This window comes from Equus caballus, chromosome 18 (genome assembly GCF_041296265.1).
Source record: "Equus caballus isolate H_3958 breed thoroughbred chromosome 18, TB-T2T, whole genome shotgun sequence".
Taxonomy (NCBI): domain Eukaryota; kingdom Metazoa; phylum Chordata; class Mammalia; order Perissodactyla; family Equidae; genus Equus; species Equus caballus.
This window is the reverse complement of record NC_091701.1, coordinates 41,307,264-41,335,046: the sequence shown is the minus strand read 5'-3', so window position 1 is coordinate 41,335,046 and position 27,783 is coordinate 41,307,264. Positions and strand designations below refer to the sequence as shown.

At 37.1% G+C, this 27,783-nt stretch overlaps 1 protein-coding gene across 3 annotated transcripts in view; it reads left to right on the top strand.

Moving 5' to 3' along the window:
• LY75 (lymphocyte antigen 75) overlaps nucleotides 1-27,783 on the top strand; it is a 130,214-nt gene that overhangs the window by 31,093 nt on the left and 71,338 nt on the right. For all 3 annotated transcript variants that reach the window (XM_014732232.3, XM_070240593.1, NM_001301255.1), the window contains 9 exon segments: nucleotides 1,248-1,390; nucleotides 10,397-10,478; nucleotides 11,410-11,478; nucleotides 13,821-13,935; nucleotides 17,838-17,873; nucleotides 18,281-18,456; nucleotides 19,097-19,161; nucleotides 19,428-19,507; nucleotides 20,101-20,240. In XM_014732232.3, the coding sequence (XP_014587718.1) occupies nucleotides 1,248-1,390; nucleotides 10,397-10,478; nucleotides 11,410-11,478; nucleotides 13,821-13,935; nucleotides 17,838-17,873; nucleotides 18,281-18,456; nucleotides 19,097-19,161; nucleotides 19,428-19,507; nucleotides 20,101-20,240 (906 nt within the window).

The following is a 27,783-nucleotide window of genomic DNA, read 5'->3' as shown; positions in this document are numbered from 1 at the left end:
TTCAATGTAAAAAAAGTTATTTTAGGGTTCTTTATACGTCTTACCACTCCAAAATTCAGTGGCTGTGACAACAAACATTTAGTCTCACGTTCACAAATCTCTGGGTTGGCTAAGGTTTGACTGATCAAGTGTGGGCTTGTATGGCCAGCTCTGCTTTCAACTGCTGGTCAGCTGTGCTGGGCTCCAGGGTATGAGTTGGGGTCTACTGCCCTTCCCTCTAGGGCTCAGGCTGAAGGGGCTTTTTCTTCTCCTAGTCAATCACTGGAGCCCGAGAAGCACATTTCAGGCCTCTGCTCACTTTACCCCACTAATGTCTCAGTGACCACAGCAAGTCACATGCCAGGCTCCAAGTCAAGGTATAGGGAAGTATGGTCCGCCCAGCAGGAGGCCATGGCAAGAGTGTATATCATGGGAAACTGAAGAATCGGGACCAGCAGTTCAATCTACCATTGTGTCATCTGCTCCTCCTCTTTTTATTTTGAAATGATTATGTTTCCTTTGGCATAAAATTAGTCATCACAAACTAAAGCAACAGTCCAAAGTGGCAAGTTTGGTTTTGCCACCTTTTGTCAATGTTCAGACACCAGTGCAGTCACCCCTCTGATTCTTCTTCATCAGAAAATAGTCCTGTACTGGGGCCAGCCCAGTGGCGCAGTGGTTAAGTTCACACATTCCACTTCGGCGGCCTGGGGTTCACCAGTTCAGATCCCAGGTGTGGACCTATGCACTGCTTGTCAAGCCATGCTGTAGCAGGTGTCCCACATATAAAGTAGAGGAAGATGGGCACGGATGTTAGCTCAGGGCCAATCTTCCACAAAAAAGAAAAGAAAAGAAAATAGTTCTGTACTTGCGCAGGTCTCAGTGTATTATGTTCAAAATTATGTTGCCAGCACATTTCTTTGCAGAAGTCCACTCCTAAACCATTCGTATGTATGCTTTACAGCTTTACCTGCTGGTTCAGTTTGTCTCTCAAGGTCCTAGGAATGCAGGAGGACATGGTATCTTGTTCTCCAGCCTGGCTGAGGAAGGTCATCCATTTGACAACAGTGGCTGGCACCTGTGGTGCTCTTTAGTTGACACTTTCAGCAGGACCTGACTGTGTCACAGTATATGTTCATTTACCTATGTCTTCATTCCACCTATAAGAATCCACTGCAGGGGTCCACACATTTGACTGTAATTGACTTTAAAATTAGGACTATTTTATGATTATACCAGAAGACAAAATAACATTATATTTTGTTAAGGTGTTTCATGTAGAAAGAATAGTAAGAAAGAGGAACTGGGAAGAAGCTGAGAGATTCTGCCAAGCGCTTGGGGGACACCTTCCTAGCTTCAGTCATGTGGATGAAATAAAGGAATTTCTTCACGTTTTAATGGACCAGTTCAGGTAATACGTTTAGAGTGAGATCTTCTATGATAAATTTGATGTCATTTAGTTATTCAGCATTGATATGTTTTATAAGCCATTGCAATTTTGGTGTGATGGTGGAAAGCGGATTCCTGGACAATTTCCTGATGTCCTTAAGGACAATGTGGAGAAATATGGGCCAAGTGATGCTATCATAGGGGGAAGATTTCTCTGAAGCTTTGGGGACAGTCGTTAGTATGAGGGCCTTCAACTCCACAAATTCATTTTCTTCTTCCATCACTTTTCTGAACCAAAAAGAAGACCCGAATCTGTAAATCAAGGATTCAGGGTATTCCAGACAAAATTATAGAAGAGAAATCAGCATTTGGATATATCCTAGTGAATTCTTTCCTGATCATTTTGACTCAGGCAAACAAAAACCTCAAAAAGAAACAGCAAGAAAATAAACAAAACACAAAGAAAATTCAACTAGGCTTCTTCTCTAGGACATTAAATGTAAGAAGAGATTTTTTAACTGGACATCTAAAGAGTTTTGAGGTGGAAAACGTTTGCAGTGTATTACTTTTAGTTCCCAATTACATTGCTTTTCATTTGTGAGGATAGTAATTGGTTTATATACCACCTGTGCTCCCTGCTTGAAAAGGAAATTTCAAAGACATATTCCAGCAGAGAGATGAATAAAAAATCAAGAACACATGAATAAGTAGTTTGTTTTAAAAGAATTGGAAGGAAGAATAACATAAAAACAAAGCCTCAAGTCTAGATAATGCAATATGTGTAAATTATAAAAATAGAATGAAATTATCCTAAATCCCAAAAGAGAAATATAAGAATATTTTCATAAAACTTGGTGTTTAACTCTGTTTACAAATGAATAGTGGGAGGTAAAATGAGAAAACAGTTGTGAAAAATCAAAGTACAAATTCCTCATTTTACCTGGGAATCATATTTAGAAACACAGAGTATGTACATTTTTAAAACCTTAAGATAATGTGTAGTAAAATGCAAAAGAGTGTGTTCATCTAGTAAATGGGTGAAAAAAAAGGCTCGCATGAAAAATTAAAGAAATGAAATGACGAAACATGAAGTCCAGCATAAAGCAAGATGGCGGAAGACCAAATTTTTTCATTATCAGTTATGTTTAGTCCAGGTCTGCAAATTTCTTCAATAATGGAATCCAACTATATGCTGTTGAAAGAGACCTAAAACAATCCAGCCCAAAGAGTATGATGTTGTTTTCCTGGAAGGAAGGGGCCACAAAGTGTTTCAAGATTGAGAACTTTTGGTAAAAATCCATATTTTTCACATCTCTTTAAAAATTAAAACAACTGGCAACATTTTCATATTGTGGCAATAATTAGTGAATCCTGAGTAGCCAGTGGTCCTCTGAGATGGGGCATCACTCTCCAATTTGCTCTGGTTCCTAATTTATTACTCCTTGACCCACTTCACTTTCTTATGTTAGGTGCTTGTCCCACATTAACCAAAATAGCAATTGAGTTCGTAATCACAGACTTCATGCAGCAGCTAAAATGGTAAAAGTAAAACAATGGGCAAAATATTTGTGCAAATGTGAACAAAAAAGCTAGAGTCACAGTTTTAATGTTAGATAAAATACAATTGAAGTAAAAATGCACTAAACAGGAAAATGAGATCTATTTCTTACTGACTAAAGATACAATCTAAAAGGAAGTTGTAATATTCAAGAACATTTATGTACTTAAATAAAATAGCATCAAAATATATAAGGCAAAAATATTTATTACATTAGTGAAATTTTCCAATAAATAACAGTAATGGGAAACTTTAACACTCGTCTCATTCATTGATAAATGAAACAGGCAAAAAAACAATATAGAGCATGTGAATAGTATAATTAAGGTTGATTTAATAGTATTCTCTGTAGTTTACAACGTCTGAACATACTTTCTCTTTAAGCTCTTTTCCTATATTACTTACAATAATTGATCTAGTAGGCTAAAAAGAAAATCTCAAATACCAAAGTGGTATAATTATACAGGTTATATAAGAAGTGAAATCACACCCTATCAACTTATAAATTCAGTGTTTTTAAGTAACACTTTTGGCAAATAAATCAAAACTGTACAGATGATGATAACAGCACTCACTCTGAAATTGATGAGCTATAGCCAAAGCTATAGTTGGAGGTACATTAATATCTTTAAGGGCTTTAATTATTTAACAAAAATAATGAAAATAAGCATTCAACCAAAACTGAAAATAAATATCAACATAAACATAAGGAAACCATAAGAAAGAACCTGATAAAGAGAAAAGTGAATGACTGAATTAGAAAAGCAGTAGAATTGACAAATCCTAGAGCTGTATCTCTGGAAATAAAACAACAAAACAGAAAAAAAAATTTACTGATGATTAAATTATGAAAATGAAAAAGAAAACACAGTTAAAATGAAACCTGAGTATGGGATTATAAAACCCATTTAATGGAGAAATTTTTTAATTGGTGAGAAAACTATGTATAATTATATGCTATTATACATGAAATTATTAAAATGAACAATTTGTAGGGAAATACAAATTAGTGTACAATTGATTTGATAAGTAGAAACCCAATAATTCAATAGCCATGGAAGAAATTGAAAACATTGACAAAGAATTTCTTCCAAGAAAGAGATGGGAACTATATGGTTCTGTATGTGAATTCTTTGACATTTTATAAAAAAAGATCATTACCACATATTTCAGTAGTGCAAGCAAGAGCTTGTATTCCATTACATAGAAACTGTTGCAAGCGTCTGGTTTATTTCTCAATTCTGATGTCAAAGCTTGTCAATAATAGCGCAGAGAACACTTACAGACCCACCTTGTGAGTAGACTTTAAAAAGTAAATACTAACAAGTGATATAATAACAAACACCTATATAGTAGTTATGTGCCAGATAATGTCCTAAATATTTTCTATCTATTAGCTCATTTAATCCTTACAACAGCCTATGACATAGATACTATTACTATGCTCATTTTATCTAAATGAAGAAACACAGACACAGAGAAGTAAAACAACTTGCCCAAGTTGTTTTTACAGCTAGTAAGTAAAAGATCCAGTAGTTGAACCCATTAGAGCCCACTTTCTTTTTTTTTTAATTAAGATTATGATAGTTAACAACCTTGTGAAATTACAGTTGTACATCATTATTAGTCATGTTGTGGGTACACCACTTCACCCCTAGTGCCCTCCCCCCACCCCCCTTTCCCCTGGTAACCACCGATCAGTTCTCTTTGTCTATGTGTTAACTACCACCTACGAGTGGAGTCATACAGAGTTCGTCTCTCTCTGTCTGAGAGCCCACTTTCTTAATCCACTACATTATAGTACCTCAAAATAACACACTTTGGCCATGTAGGATTTCTTCTAAGAATACAAATTTGGGTCAATACCAGGACTCTATGTATCAAGTCTAATATCATGCAATCATCTATTAATAGGTGCTGAAAATGCGTCTGGTACACTTCACCATTCCTGGGTTAATATACAAATATAAACTTAACATATTTAATTAATATTATTAACATGTAGATTCTTATTAAATTAAGAGTAGAACATAGCTCAACCAATAGCCATGTACTACTTAATGATTAAACATTAAATCCATTTCCATGAAAGTCAGAAAAAGGTCAAGATCCCTATTGTCATTATTGTCATTGATCTTTAGAATTTATCCCCTGTGCATTAAGATTTTTTTAAAAAGAATATTATAACATGTAAATATAATATATTAAGTGAGGGGAAGGCAAGTTATAAGAGAGTAAAAAATATACTATTTAAATTAAAAAGTAGACTGCAAAAATACATAAAAAATAATCATTGTTACCTCTGGGAGATAAAATTTTGAGTGACTTTTTTAAAAGTTTGAACATTCTTCCACATTTTCCTGATTTGCATTAACATACCCACTATTATATTTTTCTCATTAAAGAAAGTAACATCTCACTACAGTATACTGGGAACCTGATGTAAAATACAATACCTGTGTTCCATACGTATTCGTTTATTAGGCATCTATTGTAGAATTTAGGGTATTCTAGACTTCATTTTCTAGCATTAGAAATTAATGTACAAAATTTAATTGCACACTAGCCTAAGTTAATTTGGATATACTAACTGTTAGGTTCTTAGCTACTCCCCACAGCCTTGAGATTAGATTATAATGAATGCAAAACTGAGACCAAATCCTTCCACACTTACAGACATTTATTAAACGTTCATTGAAGCAGACACAAAACATTTCATACAACCTGTTTTGTAAGCTTGACAACATCCCAGCAGTCTGTCCTTTTAGTGTTCCAGCCACCATCTTGCATGGAAGGTTCATTTGAGGCAAACGTGACAATACTCCAGGGTCAGGATTCTGTTCCCGTTGTAGTCCGTGTCAGGCAGTCCCAATCACCTGACCCATTGACTGGACATGGGACCCTTTAGAGGTCAAGCGCCAGACTCGTTTCTAGTGGTACAGGCTACCAGCCTCACCAGATTCTAATACCCTTTCATGAAGGGTGAGAGTGTCTCTAAAAACTTTAGCTTTTCCCCATATCTTGAATAACTTCAGTTTCGCCAGAGAGAGCCCATTTCTACATCACATGATTAACAAGCTTCTAATTTCACTGATATAAACTCATTTCTGACATTCACTCTGCTAATGACCAAAGCCTCAGGTGGCCTTGGATCACAAACGTCCCTGTGGTAGCCCCCTCTGGAGCAAGGCCTTTCCCTTACCCTACTGGTTCTCCCTGAGGTGAAAATTTCAAGCAGGGCATCATCTTACTGTCCCCTAGACACACACAATATCATACTGTCTAGGCTAAAGTATTTTTAAGTAAAATACTGACGTAAACAATTGAATTTTTGAATGGCAGCAAACAAGAGGTTGGGAACCTCTAAGTAGACAGGGGACCATGGATTAGTACTGAGCAATGAGGTTGCAGATGTTTGTGGAAATCAATTGATGGAAAGTGGGCTATCATATATGATACCAATGATCATTAAGAACTGCTATGTACTGGGGCCGGCCCGGTGGCACAGCAGTTAAGTTCACTCGTTCTGCTTCTCGGCCGCCTGGGGTTCACTGGTTCGGGTCCTGGGTGCAGACATGGCACTGCTTGGCAAAAGCCGTGCTGTGGTAGGCGTCCCACATATGAAATAGAGGAAGATGGGTATGGATGTTAGCTCAGGGCCATTCTTCCTCAGCGAAAAGAGGAGGATTGGCAGTAGTTAGCTCAGGGCTAATCTTCCTCCAAAAAAAAAAAAAAAACTCCTATATAGAGTAGATTACACTAGGAAACAAAACTAAAGCCTGAGAGGTAATTAAGGAATTTTTCTTCATTTGTGTCTTTGGTTCTGTTCACATTTGCCAAGTTCCCCCCCCCCAAGTAAAAAATAATGCAAGTTCATTATGTAAAATTTGGGAAATATAAAAAAGGATAATGAAGAAAATAAAAATCACCTCAAATCCTAGCTCCCAGTTGTAAACTTAGTTAACATTTAGTGTAAATCCTTTCCATTTTCTTCCATTCCTATACATGTTTATTTTCCATAGACTGTACAATGTTAAACTCTTTTCTAATCGTGAAAGTAATGCATATTGAATTTAGAAAACAGAAAACACAAAGAAAAAGAAATCACCATAATCCTTTCAGTCATCGGGACCGTATTTTATTTGTACTCTCATCCCAGCAGCTAACACAATGCCCTATTAAGCAGACTGTGTTGTCTGCTTGATACCTGCTCCGTGAATAAAGAGATCATTTGCCGACACTGTATTTAGAAAGACAACATATTCTAAAACCAATCTTGTGACCATGGCTTGAAGGGAAGAAAGGAAACAAACCCATTTCTATCAGAAAATGATTCTAAAGCCTACTCCTTGAACACCTTAGCTTTTTATCTCGCGAATTGACCTTTCTCAGCAAGATGTCCATGGCCCAAATTGTGTATTGCGTGCCAAAGAGTTAAGTCAGATTACTGCTACACTTCTCACAATCCAAGTTCCACATCTCTATTTGTATTTCAATGAAAAGGATTCATGGTGCACTGAGTCATTAAGGCTCTAAGATCTTTGCAATTCTTAATGGCAGCCCACCAGGGAAAGCCATTGTAGAACAGAAATAGCCATAGGATTAGAGAAGAAAGCCTTGTTTGCAATGCCATTGCTGCTGTGTGCACTACCTCCTGTGCTGTGGCATGAATGGATTTAGATATAAATCTGAGGCTTTGCAGACTAAGCACCCTCATCAAATAGTATTTATTGAGGGTTATGGCTGAGATACTGTTTTCCTTAGAAACAAGAGGCAACAGGAAATTTGACTGAGAGTAAGAATTTTAACACAAATACACATGGCAACCTTTCATGCAATGTCTTCTTAACCTAATAGCCTTAAAACCGTATACTTAGTTCTTGGAGTAGAAAAAATTTATAAAGAGAGAAAATTTCAGTTTGATTTGATTTCCCAGTTATGATCCATATTTTTCCCTCAAATTTTCTAAAATCCATGTTAGAAGCATGCAGTGATTAATGTGACTTTCAATTTCTTCTCCTCTTTATCTGCCTACAGATAAACCAGGTCAAACCAGGAATAAGTTACAATTGAAGAAATATTTTCCACATCTTACCACACACATACAAAAACACCAATTAGCTATTATTTTCTGTATTTATAACCCACTAATGAATCTCTTGAAATGGAGGCTGAAATCTGTAAATGTCTGGGCTGAAATGAAGTTCAATCTCAGAACGTAGTGAAGAAATTTTGGACAATTAGGCAAACTCTGCTCTCTAGAAAACTGTTCTCTGAGACACAGCAGAGGAGGAGGCAGAAATGGGATTGAAAGCAGGTTTCTTAGGGGGAAGAAGTGAAGCTGAGAGCACTGGGCAGACAGGTTGGGGACGTCTCTGGAGAGGCTTTCAGTAGAAGCTGACTTGAGATGAAATGCAGGTGACGAAAGATCTTTGATCATCTTCCTGGTTGTACTGAAGATTGTGTAAAAAAGATAAAATATCTAATGCTTACTTTAGAGAAACGCAAAATTCTAACCAAATTCCCCAGGTCCAAATATATAATGTGCAAAGATTTGAAAGAAATGAAGTTATATCCCCAAGTAAGTGTTAGGAAGCAAACTTAACCTCCTCTTTATTTTAGCCATCTGACTTTAATTGTACTGTGTGTGGCAATTATCTAGACTCTGTGGTTTAGAAATCCAGCAATTGGTAAGAGTGATAAATTTGGAAGCCCATAAGAAAGCTCTGATTAGATGAAAATGCAAACTGCAAATTTCTCTTACAGCCACTAAATTCAAAGTGGATTTAATTGTCTCCACTAGATTTATCTTAGGTCTACAAATTGATGATCTTTCTCTATGAAAGAAAACAGTATAACAGTAAAAACTGAAAGGGGACAGTCCTCATATTCCATTGCCATAAGTTGAAAAGCTTCAAGTTGAAAAGATGAAATAGTGTTTATTGGTATTAAAATAATGAAGGAATGTTGAACAAAGGAAAGAGATAAAGAAAAGCAATTATTTTATTAAAAGGTGAGAAATTAATTTAAAATTAAGTTTGCTGTAGCCCTTGATTTACTAGCAAATTTTTTAAATGCAGACATTATATTTCCCAGTAGTCTTGTAGCTGCACATTCCTGTAGTCCATGTATTCTACTGAGCTTGAGAATGGGGATTAATTTTAGATGTGGATCCTGCCCATTCTCTAATATGTGTTATATTTCTATGCTATAACATTTATATATGTATTGTGTATGCATATATAATGTACACTCATATGTACTGATCAATACATACCACATGCCATCAGAAGGTTAAATTATACGGGAAGTGGTCTACCCATTAAGGCCTAAAAAGGAAAATACATTTTAGAGAATATTTTCAAGTGGGGTTAGAGGTGAAGAAATCTTTTTAATGGTTCTATCACTTTTGTTTAGACTAGCAATATCTCCCTAGCTAGAGCATAAGTTTAATTGAGGAGAAAAAATCAGTTCCAATGAATGTCCCTGCTTCTATATGTTGTTGGACATATTCTTCCTTGAAATGCCTGACGTTTCTCCTCTCAGCCAATCTGAACACTGGCACGTGGTAAACTCTCAGATTATGGCTCAAAAGAACTTAGCCATCCTTTGAAGGCTGTCTTTTATCCTACTAACCTCACAGAATGTTTCCTGACTCCCTGCAGTCCACAGGGAACTCTCCTTTTTCTGAACTTTTGTAGCACTTAAAATGTAAACAATTTGAATATCATTTGTTGTCTTTCAAAAATGGTCTTATATTTTCTTTGCTCATGTATGCCCTGTCTTCCTGACTAGATTATATGCCATTTGAGGGTGGATATCAGTCTTGTACTTTGTGTCACCATTGCACCTAGCTCAATGCCTTGTACATAGAAGTAGAATAGTTATGAGTGTTAAATACATTCACTTAAGTGATTGCTTAATTATATTGGTCTAGTATAAGCCATGGAGTTTGGCATTTAGAAAATACTTGAATACCTGTTTACTTGAAACTAAATGAGCAGTGGGAATTAAATTATTTTTTTAAATCTTGTTTGATAAAAATTTAGCCAAATGGTTTGTTGTGCGTTTTAAAGAAAAGATATTTGATAGTGTTACAGACAAACGCTTTAAGGAAATGCCGTTGTTGCATCTGGCTGTATCTGAAAACTTTGTCTAATATTGAAGCTCTGCAGTAAGTTTGGGTTAATCGCACACGTTTTTTTCCTCAAGTTCAGTGCAGAATAGTTTTTGCCTTTTATATGAATAAAATAACTTAAAATTTAGTTTCAACAAGTATGATACTTTTTCAACAGCTACCCCATATTTAGCGTTTAGTTTCATTTCAGAAGACTTTTTTATAGAGCTTGAAACTGTGCTTTTCAGTTAGTGACAAGGTCTTCTGAATAAACTTAAGTATTTTAGACATGTGAATGCTAAATATTTTTGCCAAATTTTTTTTTTTTTTTTTTTGGCCTCCTTTCTACCTAGTGGCCAACGTTGGCTGTGGATAGGTTTGAATAAAAGGAGCCCTGATTTAGAAGGATCCTGGCAATGGAGTGATCGTACACCAGTAAGTTTGAACTTTCTTGTTTGGGGTAGTATGGAAAGAATATTTGTTTCAAGAACCAGAAGCTGATTGTTAAATAATACATCCACATTCCATAGAACCATTAAAATTATGTAGATATATCTTTATTGAAATGGAGATAGATTCACCTATATGAAGTAGGGGAAAAACAAGTTACCAATCTCATTTTTATTAAAAAAAATACCCATATGTATAGTCTCTCTATATATAGTCCAAAAAATATAAAAGTATAAATATATAGATATAGTGGTCATCTTTGGGTAGTACAAGTGGTTTTTTCTTTTTCTTTGTATTTTTTTCCTTTTTTTTCATAATGAGAAGCTTTTATCATCTAAAAATGTAAGAGTTATGTAAAAAAGAAAACATCTTTATTGGGGGGAATAATTTGTTTGGAGGGAACCTTAAAAATTATTTCAAATGTTTACATTATCCTAAAGAGAGATTTTAAGTAACACTTTTAAGAGCAAATTATTCTCAAATATTAAATATTCGCTCCACATTACCATTGTGTCAATTCATCGTGTATTCTTTCTAAATGTAAAATTCCTTGACTTTCATTTTCAAATTGGAACATATCTGAGAATACTTAATCGAGCAGCTAGCTTTTCAACACATGCAAAAAAAATATGTCTTTAGCAAGCTCCCAATACTCTGTGACTCCAACTGGGAACTTAATACACCGTTAACCTCCACTTCTGAAACTGTGGCTTCCTTTCTTTGGAAACTGATGACATTATGATGTTTTCTAAGTCCCCTCGTGATTTAGCATCCTGATATAAAAAAAAAGAGATGAAAAAGTTTTCCTTCCATGGCATATGAATGCGCTTGAGTTATTAAAGCTGCCCAAATTACATCTAAATTGCAAACATTTATACATCAGTCTTAAATTCTCAAGCCTCTCTTGTCTTTCAAGGTATCTACTATTATCATGGAAAATGAATTTCAGCAGGATTATGATATCAGAGACTGTGCTGCTGTGAAGGTCAGTACAATGCTGCAAAATCTGCATATTTAAAAAATAAATCTGGCATCGCGTACAGTCAGGCAACAGATCCATGGGTTGCCTTTTGTGTGTGGAGCATGATATTAGGTGCCGTGGGAGGCAAGAAGTAGACCGATGGCCCCACCCTCAAACAACCTAACTTACACTTAATTTGAGAAGATAAAATTCATATTCAAGAAAGATGGTTCTTATGACTACATAGTAATAAACTTCAAATGAATAGGCTGAAGAGGGCTAATGAAACTCAGAAGAGGAAGTGATTCCTGTGGACTATTTCCAGAAAGAGATGGGACTTGAATTGGACCTTAAGGATGGATAGAGTTTGTACAGATAGGATAGGGTAAGGCTTCCTAGTGGGGAATGGAGTGAGGAGGTGACATAAAATAAAAGGGAGTGGAAAGGAGGGGCTGAGGCAGAGAGGAGAACAGAATACAGATCAAGAAGTTTTAGTTGGCGCTGTGGTTGAAAACAAAGCTGGGAAATTAGACTACTGCCAGATTAATGAGTTTGTGCGTTTTTTGGTAGGTAACAGAGCATTGTTAAAGTTTTTTCACATGAACTAAAGAGGGTGTGAGATTCATCTTGAGACAGATTTCAAGGTGCAACGGATAGGACCGGAAGACATAAAAGACTAGTCAGGCAACTTTCTTTGCAGAATTCCTTTGTTTATTCATTCCATAAGTAATATATCCAAACAGTGTGCGACACTCTGGGAGAACAACAATGACAAGGTATAAAACAGGTGTTGTCTTCACAGAACTTACAGCCTAGCAGGAGATAACGACAAGTAAGCAAGCAATTACAAAGGCTGTGACAGGCGAAGTATAAGCTTTATGCCAAAGCAAGAGTGTTATGGGAGAGTAATAATGCTGGTGATGGTGGCAATGATGATGATGACAGCAGCAGCTAATGCTTGTTGCTTCATGAGCTAGGCACGGTGCTAGGCATGTCACATATGTTATTCACTTAATACTTAAACAACCTCATGAGATAGGTTCTGTTCCCATATTCATCTCACGAGGAAGAAATTTGAGCTCTGAGTAACTTACGTGGTTATAGAACTAAAATTTAAACCCAAGTGTCTGGATCTACTATGCTGTATGACTACGCATTTATAGAAACAGTCAGAAGAGCTACTGGTTTATGGAGAAAATACTACATTTTAATTTAGATATTTTGACTCTAAGCTAGCAGTAAGAAATATCCTATATAGGAAGTTGAAATCAAGAGACTGGAGTTGAATGGAAATTGTATATTTAAAAAAGTACAAAGGGCCAATAAGTAGATTTGGGGGAATTGCCAATTGTAAAATGTAAGAAGATGTGGAAGGAAGAGACATATAGATAATATCTTTGCTCTGTAAGTCCAAGAAAGAGATTCAAGAAGGTGGTTGACCAGAAGTGTTACAGGAAGGTTGAGACAAAGAACTGAGAGGCCATTGGAAAGCACTGTTTACAAAGTAACTTCTAGTAATAAAGTGTATAGTATCATACCATTTTTGTAGAATTCCCAGTTTAACATATGGAAAGGCGAAAACTTCAGAGAAGCTTGTGAAGTTTCCAGAACATTGATGCAATAAACTATACTATGTCTATGTAAGTAGAGTCCCCATGTGTGAAGAGATTTGAAAATCTACGAAAAAACTAAATAGAGGAAACACTGGTGCAGCGTGCAACAGGAACTAGGCCAGCCAGGGCAGTGATCTGCAAGGAGTATCTTACCTCACCTGCCACAGTACCCACCAGAATCTTGGCCTTAAGAGAAAACAGTCCAAAAAGTGATGGATGCTCCTCCCAGATCGTGCCCTCCCCTCTCCTTTCTCTCTTCCTTGCTGATTGAAATTTTTAGAGAACCACCTTGGACCACGTGGAGGAGGATAACATCCTAACAATGCAGAGCCACACCAAAGAAGGAATGTGGGCTCCTGGTGCCAGACCTTTATATCACTTTTTTATGGATCTGCTTTAATAACAGCCTAGTGTTTGGAAACCACTGAAGTAAATATTCTTTTCTAGCTTGATCTTTCCCAAATTTAAAGGTGTGAGATCCTACAGTTTTGTATCAACAAAAACAAAAACAAAAAACCTGATAATTTTCATTTGGACGTAAACATGACCTTATATTCCCTTTATCAGCCCTTTGAAGGCTCTTTCTTAGGCTCTTCCTGTTTAAACACTGTGTTTATTCGTGTGTTCATTCAATAAACAAATATCTTAGGTGCTAGAGCTAAAATAGAGTTAAAGACCACAGGGCTTAAAGTTTAGTGTTTTATAAGGGCTGCATCAACATCAAAATATTTTGCAATCCTCTTCCTTCTTTAGGTCGTTCATAACCCATGGCGAAGAAGCTGGTTTTACCATGAGGACAGGGAATTTATTTATTTAAGGCCTTTTGCTTGTGATGCGAAACTTGAATGGCTGTGCCAGATTCCAAAAGGTAAGTGGCAGTTATTCCTTTTCACAGTCTTCTCATGTGAACACTGTGAATGCCGAACCAAAAGTACCTAAGAGAGCATTTTGTCTATAATTATAATTTTAAAAAGCCTAGGAAGGTGCAGTTAATGTATTAAGCTTTATCCTGCCTGACTCCTACCCCTAGCAGAAGGCTGGGTTATTGGAATAAGATGGTACCTTCCTCTTGGATCATGAAAGTGTTTGTATGGAAGATAAAATTTAAGGCTAATTTAGAGAGATTAGATTTTGGAATGAAAGATTATTTCAAGTAAAAGAAGACATATAGCAGATGAAATCATTTTAATTTTTATATTGATGCAAAATGAAGATAAGCTTGGGAAGCATGTGACAAGAGTCAAGAAATCAAAATTTGGCAGGTCCCTGTAAAATGTAGAAGCAATTTTCAATGAACTCCAAAACTGCTGATAGTTTATGGAATTCAAATTCCAATTCGGGAAACCAGTTAGCTTGATAGTAGAGGCTTTGGTGACAAAAAGGAGAGAAAATAAATAGATTTCCTTTTACTTAGCTTTTTACTAGGGAAATGTTAAAGAAATATTAAGGAAAATGTTGAGATTACTCCCAAATTGTTTTTAAATAATTTTTATTGAATATGTTAAATTAATTAGTGGTAAATGCACAGAAAACTCTAAAATGAATTTCTGAACTGAATGTAAACAGATCATGGAAACTAAAGGTATATCCTCCTACAAGTTCTCAAAGAACCTGAAGGTTACATCGTGGAACTAGTATTAGAAGATAGTTCTTCTAATTGTTCTTTTTCCTTAAAAAAGGCCTTTAAAAAAGCTTCAATGTGACATCTGATACAGTAACTGGCAAGTCTCTTGCGCAAAGGCAAATTGGCAGGCCATTAATAAAAAGGGGATTGTGTGTGTGTGTGTTGATGGGGTTTTCCAAAGGAGAAATTGTACTTGAATTATTCCTGATTATTTGATAAAACCTGAGGGAGAAACAAAGGAAAATCAGTTTGTATACCCTTCACACAGATGGAAAAGTAAATAATATATATAATTAATTTGGACAATGTCTCTGGTTTGAAGCATTAGTGGTGACGCTCCCATTAGTCTTTGGCATTTGTTAGCATGCCACAGAGAGTGTCATTGCTCCCTCCAATAATGCCCACATGGTAGCTGCTACCTGCTGCCTCCTGTTTGAGTGGTGGGGCAGATCCAAGAGTTTACACCAGAGCAACCTTAGAAATGACAAACCAGTAAACACAGGAAACATTACAAAGAGTATGTGGTTTCCTTTATTCTTTTCTTTTCTTTCTTTCTTTTTTTTTTTTTTTTTTTTGGTATGGAAGATTGGCCCTGAGCAAACATCTGTTGCCAGTCTTCCTCTTTTTGCTTGAGGAAGACTGTTGCTGAGCTAACATCTGTGCCAATCTTCCTCTATTTTATGTGGGATGGTGCCAAAGCATGGCTTGACAAGTCCACACCCTGGACCCCAACCTGTGAACCCCAGGCTGCTGAAGCGGAGTGTGCAAACTTAACCACTATGTCATTGGGCTGGCCCACCTTTTTTCTTTTTTATATATTTTTATTTTAAACAAAAGAGAAGGGAATTAACTAACTTAGCAAATATAAATCAATTAACCAAATAAATAAATCTTCTAAATAATTGCATCCCTGCTTTCCCCATGCAGAAACAAAATTAAAAACTAAAGAACTTCCTGTCTCAGCCTATTCACGATCATTTGAAGCAATTAATGATTGTTTGATCCAGAGTTTAAAGGTTAACTCTTCTTTGATAGTGCCTGAATTTCTAAATTACATGTGTTACATTCACCTGCTTTGATCTTTTCTTGGGTGTTAGAGCAGCCAAACAAAGTCTGCTCAACTTGACACTCTATATTAATCTGTATTTTTGCATTTTCTTAAAGCAGTTTACCTCTTCAATAGCCTAAATTATCATACCTTTTCTCTACCTCTTGACTATTGATTACCTGATCCAGCTGGTTCTAATTAGACTCTGCTTCTCTAGAAGGGATATTCTGACAATGTAAAAATTTTAAATAGCCATAACCTCTATAGATCTATATCCTTTTTAAATACAGTCATGCACTGCATAACGATGTTTCGGTCAACAGTGGACCGCATATATGACAGGGGTCCCATAAGATTAGCACCATATAGCCTAGGTGTGTAGTAGGCTACACCATCTAGGTTTGTGTAAGTACACTCTATGATGTTCACACAATGAAATTGCCTAGTGACGCGTTTCTCAGATGTATCCTCATTGTTAAGCAAGGCATGACTGTGTTCTTGTTTTAATTGAGAAAACAGTATCAAAAATAGGGCTCATAAAAATGTTTTTAGGAAGATTACCTTTAATGCCACTACCCAAACAAAAAGTTTTTTATATTATATTTCTTGATACCTTGTACACACATATTTGTAATCTAGTGTAAAAAACACCTTGTGTTCTGCTTTTCTCACTAATTTAGAGAAATTTGAAGGTTAGACATAGCTTCCTCCAACACACAAATAGACAGAAGTCTTTGACAAGATTACAAATAAGAAACTATGTATATTTTTAACTGATTTGCAGGATTGTTTATGGACAGTATCCAATATGCAGAGAACTGCCTCAGACGGAGAAACCAAGGATACTGTATATGTACGCAGTTCTCTGAGTAGGGTCTTCCCATGCATCAGGCCCTGATTCAACAGTAAAATTAAAACCACCTGTTTTACATTCTAATTTCCAAGATTCGTCATATTACATCTTTGACTTGAAACCAGTGTAACCTACGGCCAGAATGAAAAGGAAAAGGAAAGCAACTAGTGTCCTGGGAAGAACTGCTCTGTGCCTGCACCTGTGCTGGGTGCTTCCATAGGGGCATCTTACCTGATCTTCAAACTGTCTTTGTGAGTTAGGTAGTAGAGTCTTGTTTTTACAGAATAGAAAGTTAAGGCTCAAGGAATTAAGCAACTATCCAAAGTACTGCAGCAGCAAAGTGTCTGAGGGCATTGGAACACTGACCCACCCAACCTCAAAGCCCATGATTCTTCTTAAGTGCTGTATTTCCTCTTTTTTTTTTTTTTTTTTTTTGAGTAGGATTAGCCCTGAGCCAACATCTGCCACCAATCCTCCTCTTTTTGCTGAGGAAGACTGGCCCTGAGCTAACATCTGTGCCCATCTTCCTCTACTTTATATGTGGGACGCCTACCACAGCATGACTTTATAAGCGTTTCATAGGTCCGCACCCAGGATCCGAACTGGCAAACCCCAGGCCACCGAACGAAGCAGAATGTGTGAACTTAACCACTACGCCACCGGGCGGGCCCCTGATTTTTATTCTTCTCTCAGTTGTGTCTCTCGCCTTCTCAAAAAGTTCGGTACTGGATCATTGTACATTGTTTCCAAGGATATCCTGGGACACAGTAAACTCTACCAACCTGGGTTTACAGAGCAATTACTCAAATTCCATTAGATGGAGATGTGATTCCTGAATAACCACATCCGACAATGATGATAATTCTGGTGCATATTCCTTAGTGCTTCTATGTAATGTATATATTATCATCATTTACTTATTTGTACTATTTAATTATTAGCTATATTTTATCCATCTGGTCTTCCTTTGTGACTTCCATGATACAAGGTAGAGAACTGCTAGTAATACTTTATTAATATTTAACAGATCTGCCTTTTTGGTTGCTGCTAAAACAACTTTAAGCATAGGCCCCACAAAATTCAAACTGAAGTGATTGTAACATGAAGGGAAATGATTTGGCCAGAAATGGACAAGCTTCAACAATGGTGCAAGTCTTCTGGGTTACGTAAAAGGCCCTACTTAGGATATGCCGTGATCTGTAATTGGATACTAAACTTAAGCCACTTATTTTCTTCCTTTTACAGGCCGTTTGCCAAAAACACCAGACTGGTACAATCCAGGTGAGTTAAGAAAACTAAAATTTAGCCAAAGCTGCTTTTGCCTTTTCAGTGATGTATTTTGTTAATTATTTAAGCCCAGGCCTAAGTGCCAGCTTCTTCTCTATCACGTCTTCAAATGAGATGAAATGCCTCCAGGCGGGGAAGGTGATTGGCTGGTTTGGGATGAGGCTATGAGGCTGGGTTTGTCCTTCTCTGTGAGTTCAGGAGGATGTCAGAGTCACTCACTGGCTCAGGAATCCTTGGTTTCTTCCAGGCAGCACTGCCCTGACCAGAGAGAACTACTAATCTAAATGGATTACTATTACTATTAGTAAATTACTATTTATAAATAATTTGGAACGTTAGTCCGTGTTTAGAGGGTACAGTTTAGTTTGCATAGTCATAACTCTCATCTTCTTCCTCTTTAGAGCGTGCGGGAATTCATGGACCACCAGTTATAGTAGAAGGGAGTGAATATTGGTTTGTTGCTGATCCTCACTTAAACTACGAAGAAGCCGTCCTGTATTGTGCTAGCAATCACAGTTCTCTGGCTACTGTGACATCTTTTGTAGGACTAAGAGCCATCAAAAACAAAATAGCAAATGTAATGTAAAAGAATATATTTTTTAATGTTTTTCTTATATTTTTTCCATTAAAAAATATTTTAAAAATCTACAAAAGTTAAATGGTCCTCTAAAGTAAAATTTGCTCACTGACATCCAAATTCGTTATTTCAAGTTAGAACAGTTAAATAGAGTTGCTTAATGTTTTAGAGTATTTACAATTAGTTATAAATGTCAATTTATAAGATGAGCATCAATAGATAATATAAATCATTTTAATTCCTTGTCATACTTTTTACTAGAAGTTAGCTTTATAGTTAACTTGAGTTTCTGTTTCTACTAATATCTAACTTTGCAAAATAGCTTTTTGGAGGAAAAATAACGTATCTTTTAAAATTTATACTTAGTTGCAATAGGACACTGTATGTCCCAAGAATGTATGCAGGGACATACATTATTGTGACCATATTTTCTGGACGTAAAATAGGGCCTGAGAATATACAAACAGTTTTCAAACTACTTTTCAAACTTCTTTACCTGGTTTGTATACTTTAGAGACCAAAGTAATGGAATGCCTGGAAATTGTGGTGGTTTGTGGTTATGGTAGGACAGGGTATTTAAATAAAACCCGTTCTAGAAAATTCAGCACATGTAAGGATGGGTGTTTGGTTTGTTTTTCAGATATCTGGTGATGAACAGAAGTGGTGGGTGAGAAGTGAGCAGCCAACAAATCGTCGTTTTTTATAGTATGTGACATCATTGACGCTGCCTTTGTAAAGTTATCATTTAAAAGAAGCAGTCCAAAATTCCCTTTTACCAAGTGGATTTCTATTTATAATTCGTTTTGAATGTTAAGCCATATACTGCCTAGACTAGCAAAACCAAGTCTTTTGCATGTTAGCGTCAAGAAAATGACATAACGTTAAATTTAGAATTCAAATTACTTACAGTAAAAAACAGACTGGGACATGTAAGTACATTACGAATTGTCGAATCTCTCATTTTCTTTCAGCTCACGATATCCATGGCGTCACATCCCTATAACCTTTGGGGAGGAATGCTTGTACTTGTCTGCCAGGAGTTGGTTTAGCGGTAAAGTAAATTCCGAATCCTTTCGTGTTGACTATGTAGTATATGAGCTTCAGGTTCAATTATAGCTTAATCTTGTTTTCCTTTGCGTTATATGTTCGGTAGCTTTATCTTATTCTGATTTATTGCTAATGACAATAGCTCAAATTCCAAATGCAAATAAAGGTGCTTTTCACTGTGAATATTTTGACTTCCTTTATCCTAAAGTGGTTACTTAAGAAATAAACTTGCCACTTTCGTAACTGATAAGCATACAGACAAATTTGCACAGATGAACAGGCAGAGTTCTAAATACAGTTTAGGTCCTTTTCCCCTCATTAGCCTTCTTCGGCTTTCTTCTTACTTCCTGCCATCAGGAACTATGGAAACAGTGGTCATTACATCACATGTGTGCATTTTTATACCCAATTTTGGTGTGCTATAACCTACTGATACGAATAATAATAGAAGGCAAAAATGGCTAGGGAAGAAAAGGAATATATTTTAACCATTTGGGAAAGACTGACTTAACGAGACTTTCTTTACTAGGGGATTGTTTTTTAAAGTGTGCTGAATGGAAAATTCTCACCACAGTAATCCTGCTTTTCATTTCTCAGACTTAAATAAACCAGCAGACTGTAGTATCAAGTTGCCCTTCGTCTGTGAAAAATATAATGTATCTTCATTAGAGAAATATAGTCCAGACTCTGCAGCTAAAGTACAATGCTCTGGGGATTGGACTCCTTTTCAGAATAAGGTAAAAAGAGAATTGCTGCTTTATGCAAATAATGATTGCTTTTATGATGGTTGTATGGCCTGTGGCAGAAGGACAACCCATCAAATAACTTGACTAAGATAGCCTCTGCATATCTCAGCATCTCACCTGATTCTCTACACTGCCGGAAACCGAGTTATCTTTCAAGTTAGTCATGCCTACAGGTCTGTCCAAGTACTGCGTTCCTATTCTATCAGTACTAACACTTCTGTCGCTGAAGTTGATCTGTCAATGGATAGTGATACATTGAATGGTCAGGACTGTCTCTATGGCATGTAGGAAACTGACTTAATTTCTGCCTGATAAATTTTCCCCCGAAGGAAAACATCCAAGCAGCATCTACCAATCAAATTAGACCAGCATTTCCCAAACTACTTTTTGGGAACTACATGTATGCTAACAAAGTGTTAATCAGTGATCTTGCCTTCAAAGGGGGGTTTATGATTAAATAGGTTTGGGAAGTGCTGCTTTCTATGTCTGCCTCTTTGAGGGGCATAATCCATGGTGGTATATGTCTCTCTTAGGAAATGCATTTGGCTGCTAAAAAGAGAGAATGCTAGAGTATGTTAAAGCATTTATTCTCTCACATAAAAGAAGTTTGAAGGTAAGCAGGTTGTAGTTGGTGTGGAAGCTTCATGATGTCTTTGAAACCAGACTCCTTTTTTTTGAGGAAGACTCGCCCTGAGCTAACATCCACCGCATTCCTCCTCTTTCTGCTGAGGAAGATTGGCCCTGAGCTAGCATCTGTGCCCATCTTCCTCTATTTTATATGTGGGACACCTGACACAGCATGGCTTGACGGGCAATGCCAGGTCCATGCCTGGGATCCAAACTGGCAAACCCCAGGCCACTGAAGTGGAGCGCGTGAACTTAACGGCTACGCCATCAGGCTGGCCCTGAAACCAGGCTCCTTTTGTTTTTCTCTTCTGCATTTTTTTTTTAGTGAGGATGATTGTCCCTGAGCTAACATCTGTGCCAGTCTTCCTCTATTTTAAAGTATATGGGACGTTGCCACAGCATGGCTTGATGAGCGGTGTGTAGGTCCCTGCCTGGGGATCCTAACCTGCAAACTCTTGGCCGCTGAAGCAGAGTGCATGAACTCAACCACTATGCCACCAGGCCACCCATCTCTTCCACCATTTTTAACATAAGGCTGCCAAGGTCAAATTCAGAGTGTTCTCTCTAGAGTCTTTTCTAGAAGCCATCCAAAGGCATATATCATTGGCCATTCAAGTCTGTAAGTAGGCTGAAAAAAACATTTTATAGAATGTTTCAAGAAACACACTTTGGGACATACCACTCTACACTAACATGGTCATAATATCAAAAAGAAAAAGGAAGAGATGTGTCTGACAGCTGAAAGCAATCTGCAGTAAAGTTATAATATTCGGAGTATATTTTGGCTTTTTAAAATTAAGACAATCTTTTTTGTTCCCCAAAGTACTGGGACCAAAGTAATTTACATGGTTGATGTAAATTTGAATTAAAATATTCTGCCGAAAGACAAGGAGATAATTTCTTTAAAAATGTGGTTTTTAAAAAAAATTTATTTTTTTATTGAGTTTGTAATAGTTTACATCATTGTGAAGTTTCAGCTGTACATTATTTCTTGTCCGTTCCCATGAAAGTGCTCCTTTTCACCCCCTGTGCCCACTCCCCACCCCCCTTCCCCTGGTAACCACCGAACTGATCTCTTTGTCCATGTGCTTGTTTTTCTTCCACATATGGGTAAAATCATCTGGTGTTTGTCTTTCTCAGTCTGGTTTATTTCGCTTAACATCACACCCTCCGGGTCCATCCATGTTGTTGCAAATGGGATGGTTTTGTCTTTTTTTACGGCTGAGTAGTATTCTATTCTATATATATACCACATCTTCTTTATCCAATTGTCGGTCAATGGGCACTTGGATTGTTTCTGCATCTTGGCTATTGAGAATAGTGCTGCAACGAACATAGGGGTGCATATGTTACTTTGGATTGTTGACTTCAAGTTGTTTGGGTAGATACCCAGTAGTAGGATAGCTGGGTCATATGGTATTTCTATTTTTAGTTTTCTGAGGAATCTCCATGCTGTTTTTCATAATGGCTGCACCAGTTCGCATTCCCGCCAGCGGTTTATGAGGGTTCCTCCTTCTCTACAACCTCTCCAATATTTGTTATTTTTAGTCTTAGTGGTTATAGCCGTTTTAAGAGGCGTAAGGTGGTATCTTAGTGTAGTTTTGATTTGCATTTCCCTGATGGTTAGTGATGTTGAACATGTTTTCATTGGCCACCTGTATATATTCTTTGGAAAAATGTCTGTTCATGTCCTCTGCCCGTTTTTTGATCTGGCTGTTTGTTGTTTTGTTGTTCAGTTGTGTGAGTTCCTTATATATTATGGGGATTAACCCCTTGAAAGATATATGATTTGCAAATATTTTCTCCCAATTGGTGGGTTGTCTTTTTGTTTTGATCCTAGTTCCTTTTGCCATGCAGAAGCTCTTTAGTCTGATGAAGTCCCACTTGTTTATTTTTTCTTTTGTTTCCCTTGTCTGAGAAGACATTGTATTTGAAAAGATCCTTTAAGTTCAGAGTCACAGAGTGTACTACCTATATTATCTTCCAGAAGTTTTATGGTTTCAGGACTTATCTTCAAGTCTTTGATCCATTTTGAGTTTATTTTTGGATATGGTGTGAGATAATAGTCTACTTTCATTCTTTTACATGTGGCTGTCCAGTTTTCCCAACACCATTTATTGAAGAGACTATCTTTTCTCCATTGCATGTTCTTGGCACCTTTGTCGAAGATTAGCTGTCTGTAGATGTGTGGTTTTATTTCTGGGCTTTCAGTTCTATTCCACTGTTCTTGATCTGTATGCCTGTTTTTGTACCAGTACCATGCTGTTTTGATTACTATGGCTTTGTAGTACATTTTGAAGTCAGAGATTTTGATGCCTCCAGCTTTGTTCTTTTTTTTTCTCAGGATTGCTTTAGCAATTCGGAGTCTTTGGTTGTCCCATATGAATTTTAGGATTCTTTGTTCTATTTCCGTGAAGAAGGTCATTGGGATTCTGATTGGGATTGCATTGAATCTGTAGATTGCTTTGGGTAGTATGGACATTTTAACTATGTTTATTCTTCTGATCCATGTGCATGGAATCTCTTTCCATCTCTTTATGTCATCATCTATTCCTTTCTATAATGTCTTATAGTTTTCATTGTCTAAGTCCTTCACCTCCTTGGTTAAATTTATTCCTAGATATTTTATTCTTTTTGTTGCAATTGTAAGTGGAATTGTATTCTTGAGTTCTCTTTCTATGAGTTCATTATTGGAGTATAGAAATGCAACTGATTTCTGTAAGTTGATTTTGTACCCTAAAACTTTACTCTAGTTGTTGATTATTTCTAGTAATTTTCCAATGGATTCTTTAGGGTTGTCAATATATAAGATCACATCATCTGCAAACAGTGAGAGTTTAATTTCTTCATTTCCTCTTTGGATTTCTTTTATTTCTTTTTCCTGCCTAATTGCTCTGGCCAAAATCTCCAGTACTATGTTGAATAAGAGTGGTGATAGTGGGCACCTGTGTCTTGTTCCTGTTTGGAGAAAGATGGCTTTCAGTTTTTCCCCATTGAGTATAATGTTGGCTGTGGGTTCGTCATATACAGCCTTTATTATGTTGAGGTAATTTCCTTCTATCCCCATTTTGTTAAGAGTTTGTATCATAAATGACTGTTGGATCTTGTCAAATGCTTTCTCTGCATCTATTGACATGATCTTGTGGTTTTTATTCCTCATTTTGTTAATGTGGTGTATCACATTGATTGATTTATGGATGTCAAACCATCCCTGAGTCCCTGCTATAAATTCCACTTGATCATGATGTATGATCTTTTTGATGTATTGCTGTATTTGGGTTGCCAATATTTTGTTGAGGATTTTTGCATCTATGTTCATCAGCAGTATAGGCCTGTAGTTTTCCTTTTTCATGTTGTCCTTGTCAGGCTTTGGTATCAGAGCAGAAAATGTTGGCTTCATAGAATGTGTTAGGAAGCATTCCATCTTCCCTAATTTTTTGGAATAGCTCGAGGATAGGTATTAAATCCTCTTTGAATGTTTGGTGGACTTCTCCAGGGAAACCGTCTGGTCCTGGGCTTTTATTTTTTGGAATGCTTTTGATTTTTATTGTTTTAATCTCTTTACTTGTGATTGGTCTATTCAGATTATCCATTTCTTCTTGATTCAGCTTTGGGAGGTTGTAAGAGGCTAAGAATTTATCCATTTCTTCTGGATTGTCCAGTTTGTTGGCATATAGCTTTTCATAGTATTCTCTTATAATCCTTTGTATTTCTGTGGTATCTGTTATAATGTCTTCTCTTTCATTTCTAATTTTATTTATCTGAGCTTTCTCTCTTCTTTGTAAGTCTGGCTAGGGATTTGTCAATTTTGTTTATCTTCTCAAAGAACCAGCTCTTTGTTTCATTGATCCTTTCTACTGCCTTTTTTGTTTCAATAGTGTTTATTTCTGCTCTGATTTTTTATTATTTCTCTCCCTCTGCTGACTTTGGGCTTTGTTTGTTCTTCTTTTTCTAATTCAGTTAGGTGTAGTTTGAGATTGCTTATTTGGGATTTTTCTTGTTTGTTAAGGTGAGCCTGTATTGTGATGAATTTCCCTCTTAGTACCACTTGTGCTACATCCTATATGAGTTGGTATGGTGTGTTTTCATTTTCATTCATCTCCAGATATTTTTTGATTTCTCCTTCAGTTTCTTCAATGATACATTGGTTGTTCAATAGCATGTTGTTTAGTCTCCCCATCTTTGTCCCTTTCTCAGCTTTTTTCTTGTAACTAATTTCTAGCTTCATAGTGTTGTGTTCAGAAAAGATGTTTGTTATTATTTCAATCTTCTTAAACTTATTGAGGCTTGCCTTGTTTCCCAACATACAGCCTATCCTTGAGTATGTTACATGCACACTTGAGAAGAATTCTGGATGGAATTCCACATGGAAGGTGTATTCTGCTGTTTTTGGATGGAGTGTTCTATATATATTGATTAAATCCAACTAGTCTAGCTTTTCATTTAATTCCACTGTGTCCCTGTTGACTTTCTGTCCAGATGATCTATCCATTGATGTGACTAGAGTGTTGAGGTCCCCTACTATTATTGTGTTATTATTAATATCTCCTTTTAGGTTTGTTAATAGTTGCTTTATGAACTTTGGTGCTCCAGTGTTGGGTGCATAGATATTTATAAGTGTTATGTCTTCTTGGTGGAGTGTCCCTTTGATCATTATATACTGTCCCTCTTTGTCTCTCTTTACATGCCTTATCATGAAGTCTACTTTGTCTGATATAAGTATTGCAACACCTGCTTTCTTTTGTTTGCCATTAGCTTGGAGTATCATCTTCCATCCCTTCAGTCTGGGCCTGTGTTTGTCATTGGAGCTAAGATGTGCTTCCTGGAGGCAGCATATTGTTGGGTCTTGCTCTTTAATCCATCTTGCCACTCTGTGCCTTTTTATTTGAAAATTCTACAATTTTCTGATTTTCATCTCTTTACTCCAGGCTTTGAAACCCCTTTCTCCCTTTTTTATTTCAGGTATGAGGGCCTTCTTTAGGATTTCATGGGGCGGGAGGGTCGGGAGGGTCTTGTGGGTATGAACTCCCTTAGCTTTTGTCTATCTGGGAAAGTTTATATTTCTCCATCATATCTGAGGGATATTTTCGCTAGGTAGAGTGTTCTTGGCTGAAATTTTTTGTCCTTCAAAGACTTGAATATGTCATTTCTGTCTCTCCTAGCCTGTAAGGCTTCTGCAGAGAAATCCTCTGAAAGCCTGATGGGGGTTCCTTTGTAGGTTATTTTCTTCTGCCTTGCTGCCCTTAGTATTTTTTCTTTATCATTCACTTTTGCCAGTTTCACTACTATATGCCTTGCAATCAGTCTTTTCACATTGACATATTTAGGAGATCTGATAGCGTCTTTCATGTGGATTTCCATCTTCTTCCCCAGGTTTGGAAAGTTCTCTGCTATTATTTCTTTGAACAGACTTTCTGCCCCATTTTCTTTCTCTTCTCCCTCTTGAATACCTATAATTCTTATGTTGCATTTCCTAACTGAGTCAGATATTTCTTTGAGACGTTCTTCATTTCTTTTTAGTCTCAGTTCTCTCTCCTCCTCTATCTGGAGCAATTCAGTCTGTCTATCTTCAATTATACTGGTTCACTCCTTGATGATATCCACTCAAGCATTCAGGGAATCCATATTTTGTTTTATTTCATCTGTTGTGTCTTTCATCTCCAATATTTCTGATTGGTTCTTCTTTATAGTTTCAATCTCTTTTGTGAAGTAGCTCCTGAACTTGTTGAATTGTTTCTCTACATTCTTTTTTAACTCATTGAGTTTTTTGATGATAGCTGTTTTGAATTGTCATTTAGATTACGTATTTCTTTGTCTTCAGGATTGATTTCTTTTTTTAAAATTATTTTTTATTTATTTATCTATTTTTAATTAATTTTTTTTTTAAGGATTGGCACCTGGGCTAACAACTGTTGCCAATCTTTTCTTCTTTCTTCTTCTTTTTTTCCTGCTTTATCTCCCCAAACCCCACCCCCCCACGCCCCCCCCCGCCCCCCCGTACACAGTTGTATATCTTAGCTGCTGGTCCTTCTAGTTGTAGGATGTGGGACGCCGCCTCAACATGGCCTGATGAGCGGTGCCATGTCCGCACCCAGGATCTGAACCCTGGGCTGCCACAGCGGAGGACACAAACTTAACCACTCGGCCACGGAGCTGGCCCCAGGATTGATTTCTGAGTCCTTGTCTTTTTCCTTTGGTCTGGAGATTTAATATAATTTTTGATACTGCTGGAGGGCGTGGCTTTATTCTTTTGCATTGTGGTATTATTTGGCTGCAGTTACCACTGGGTGGGGATCAAGAGCCGCATATTCTGAGCCCACTGTGTTCTGCCAGGATCCCTGGTGCTGGAGCCAGCACTGGGCGGGTGGGAGGGAGGAGCGCTTTCTTCTGCATGTTCTCAGGGTTTTCTCTCTTTGCCCTTGCTGTCTGCTCTCCTGGGGTGTTGACTTGATGAAGTCACCCCCTGCAATAGGTTTCACCCTGATGGGGGCTTTCCTCGAGGCTGGGAGGAACCTTGGGGATCTTTGATGTCCCGTGAATGGGTGCCCTCTCCCCCTTCCCTCCCTCCTGGAGGCCATGCACAATCCCCAAATTGCAGTCTTTTGGGGAGTGAGTAATGCTTTCTCTTACCCTGTTCCACCTTCTCCACAGGTAACTCCAGCACCTCCGCCTTCCGACATATGGTTGCATGGGTCTCTCAGACGTCTTTTGTATTGCAAGGATGTCCTCTGTTGGAATATGAATGTCTTTTTCATTATATTGTGGAGAGAGGAGTTCACTGGGAGAGCTCACTCTGCCATGATGCTGACATCACTCTAAAAATGTTTTTTTTTAATATGAGGAGGTGATGATTAAGAGTACAGACTTTGAAATCAGATGGAACAGAGTATAAATGCTGGCTATACCA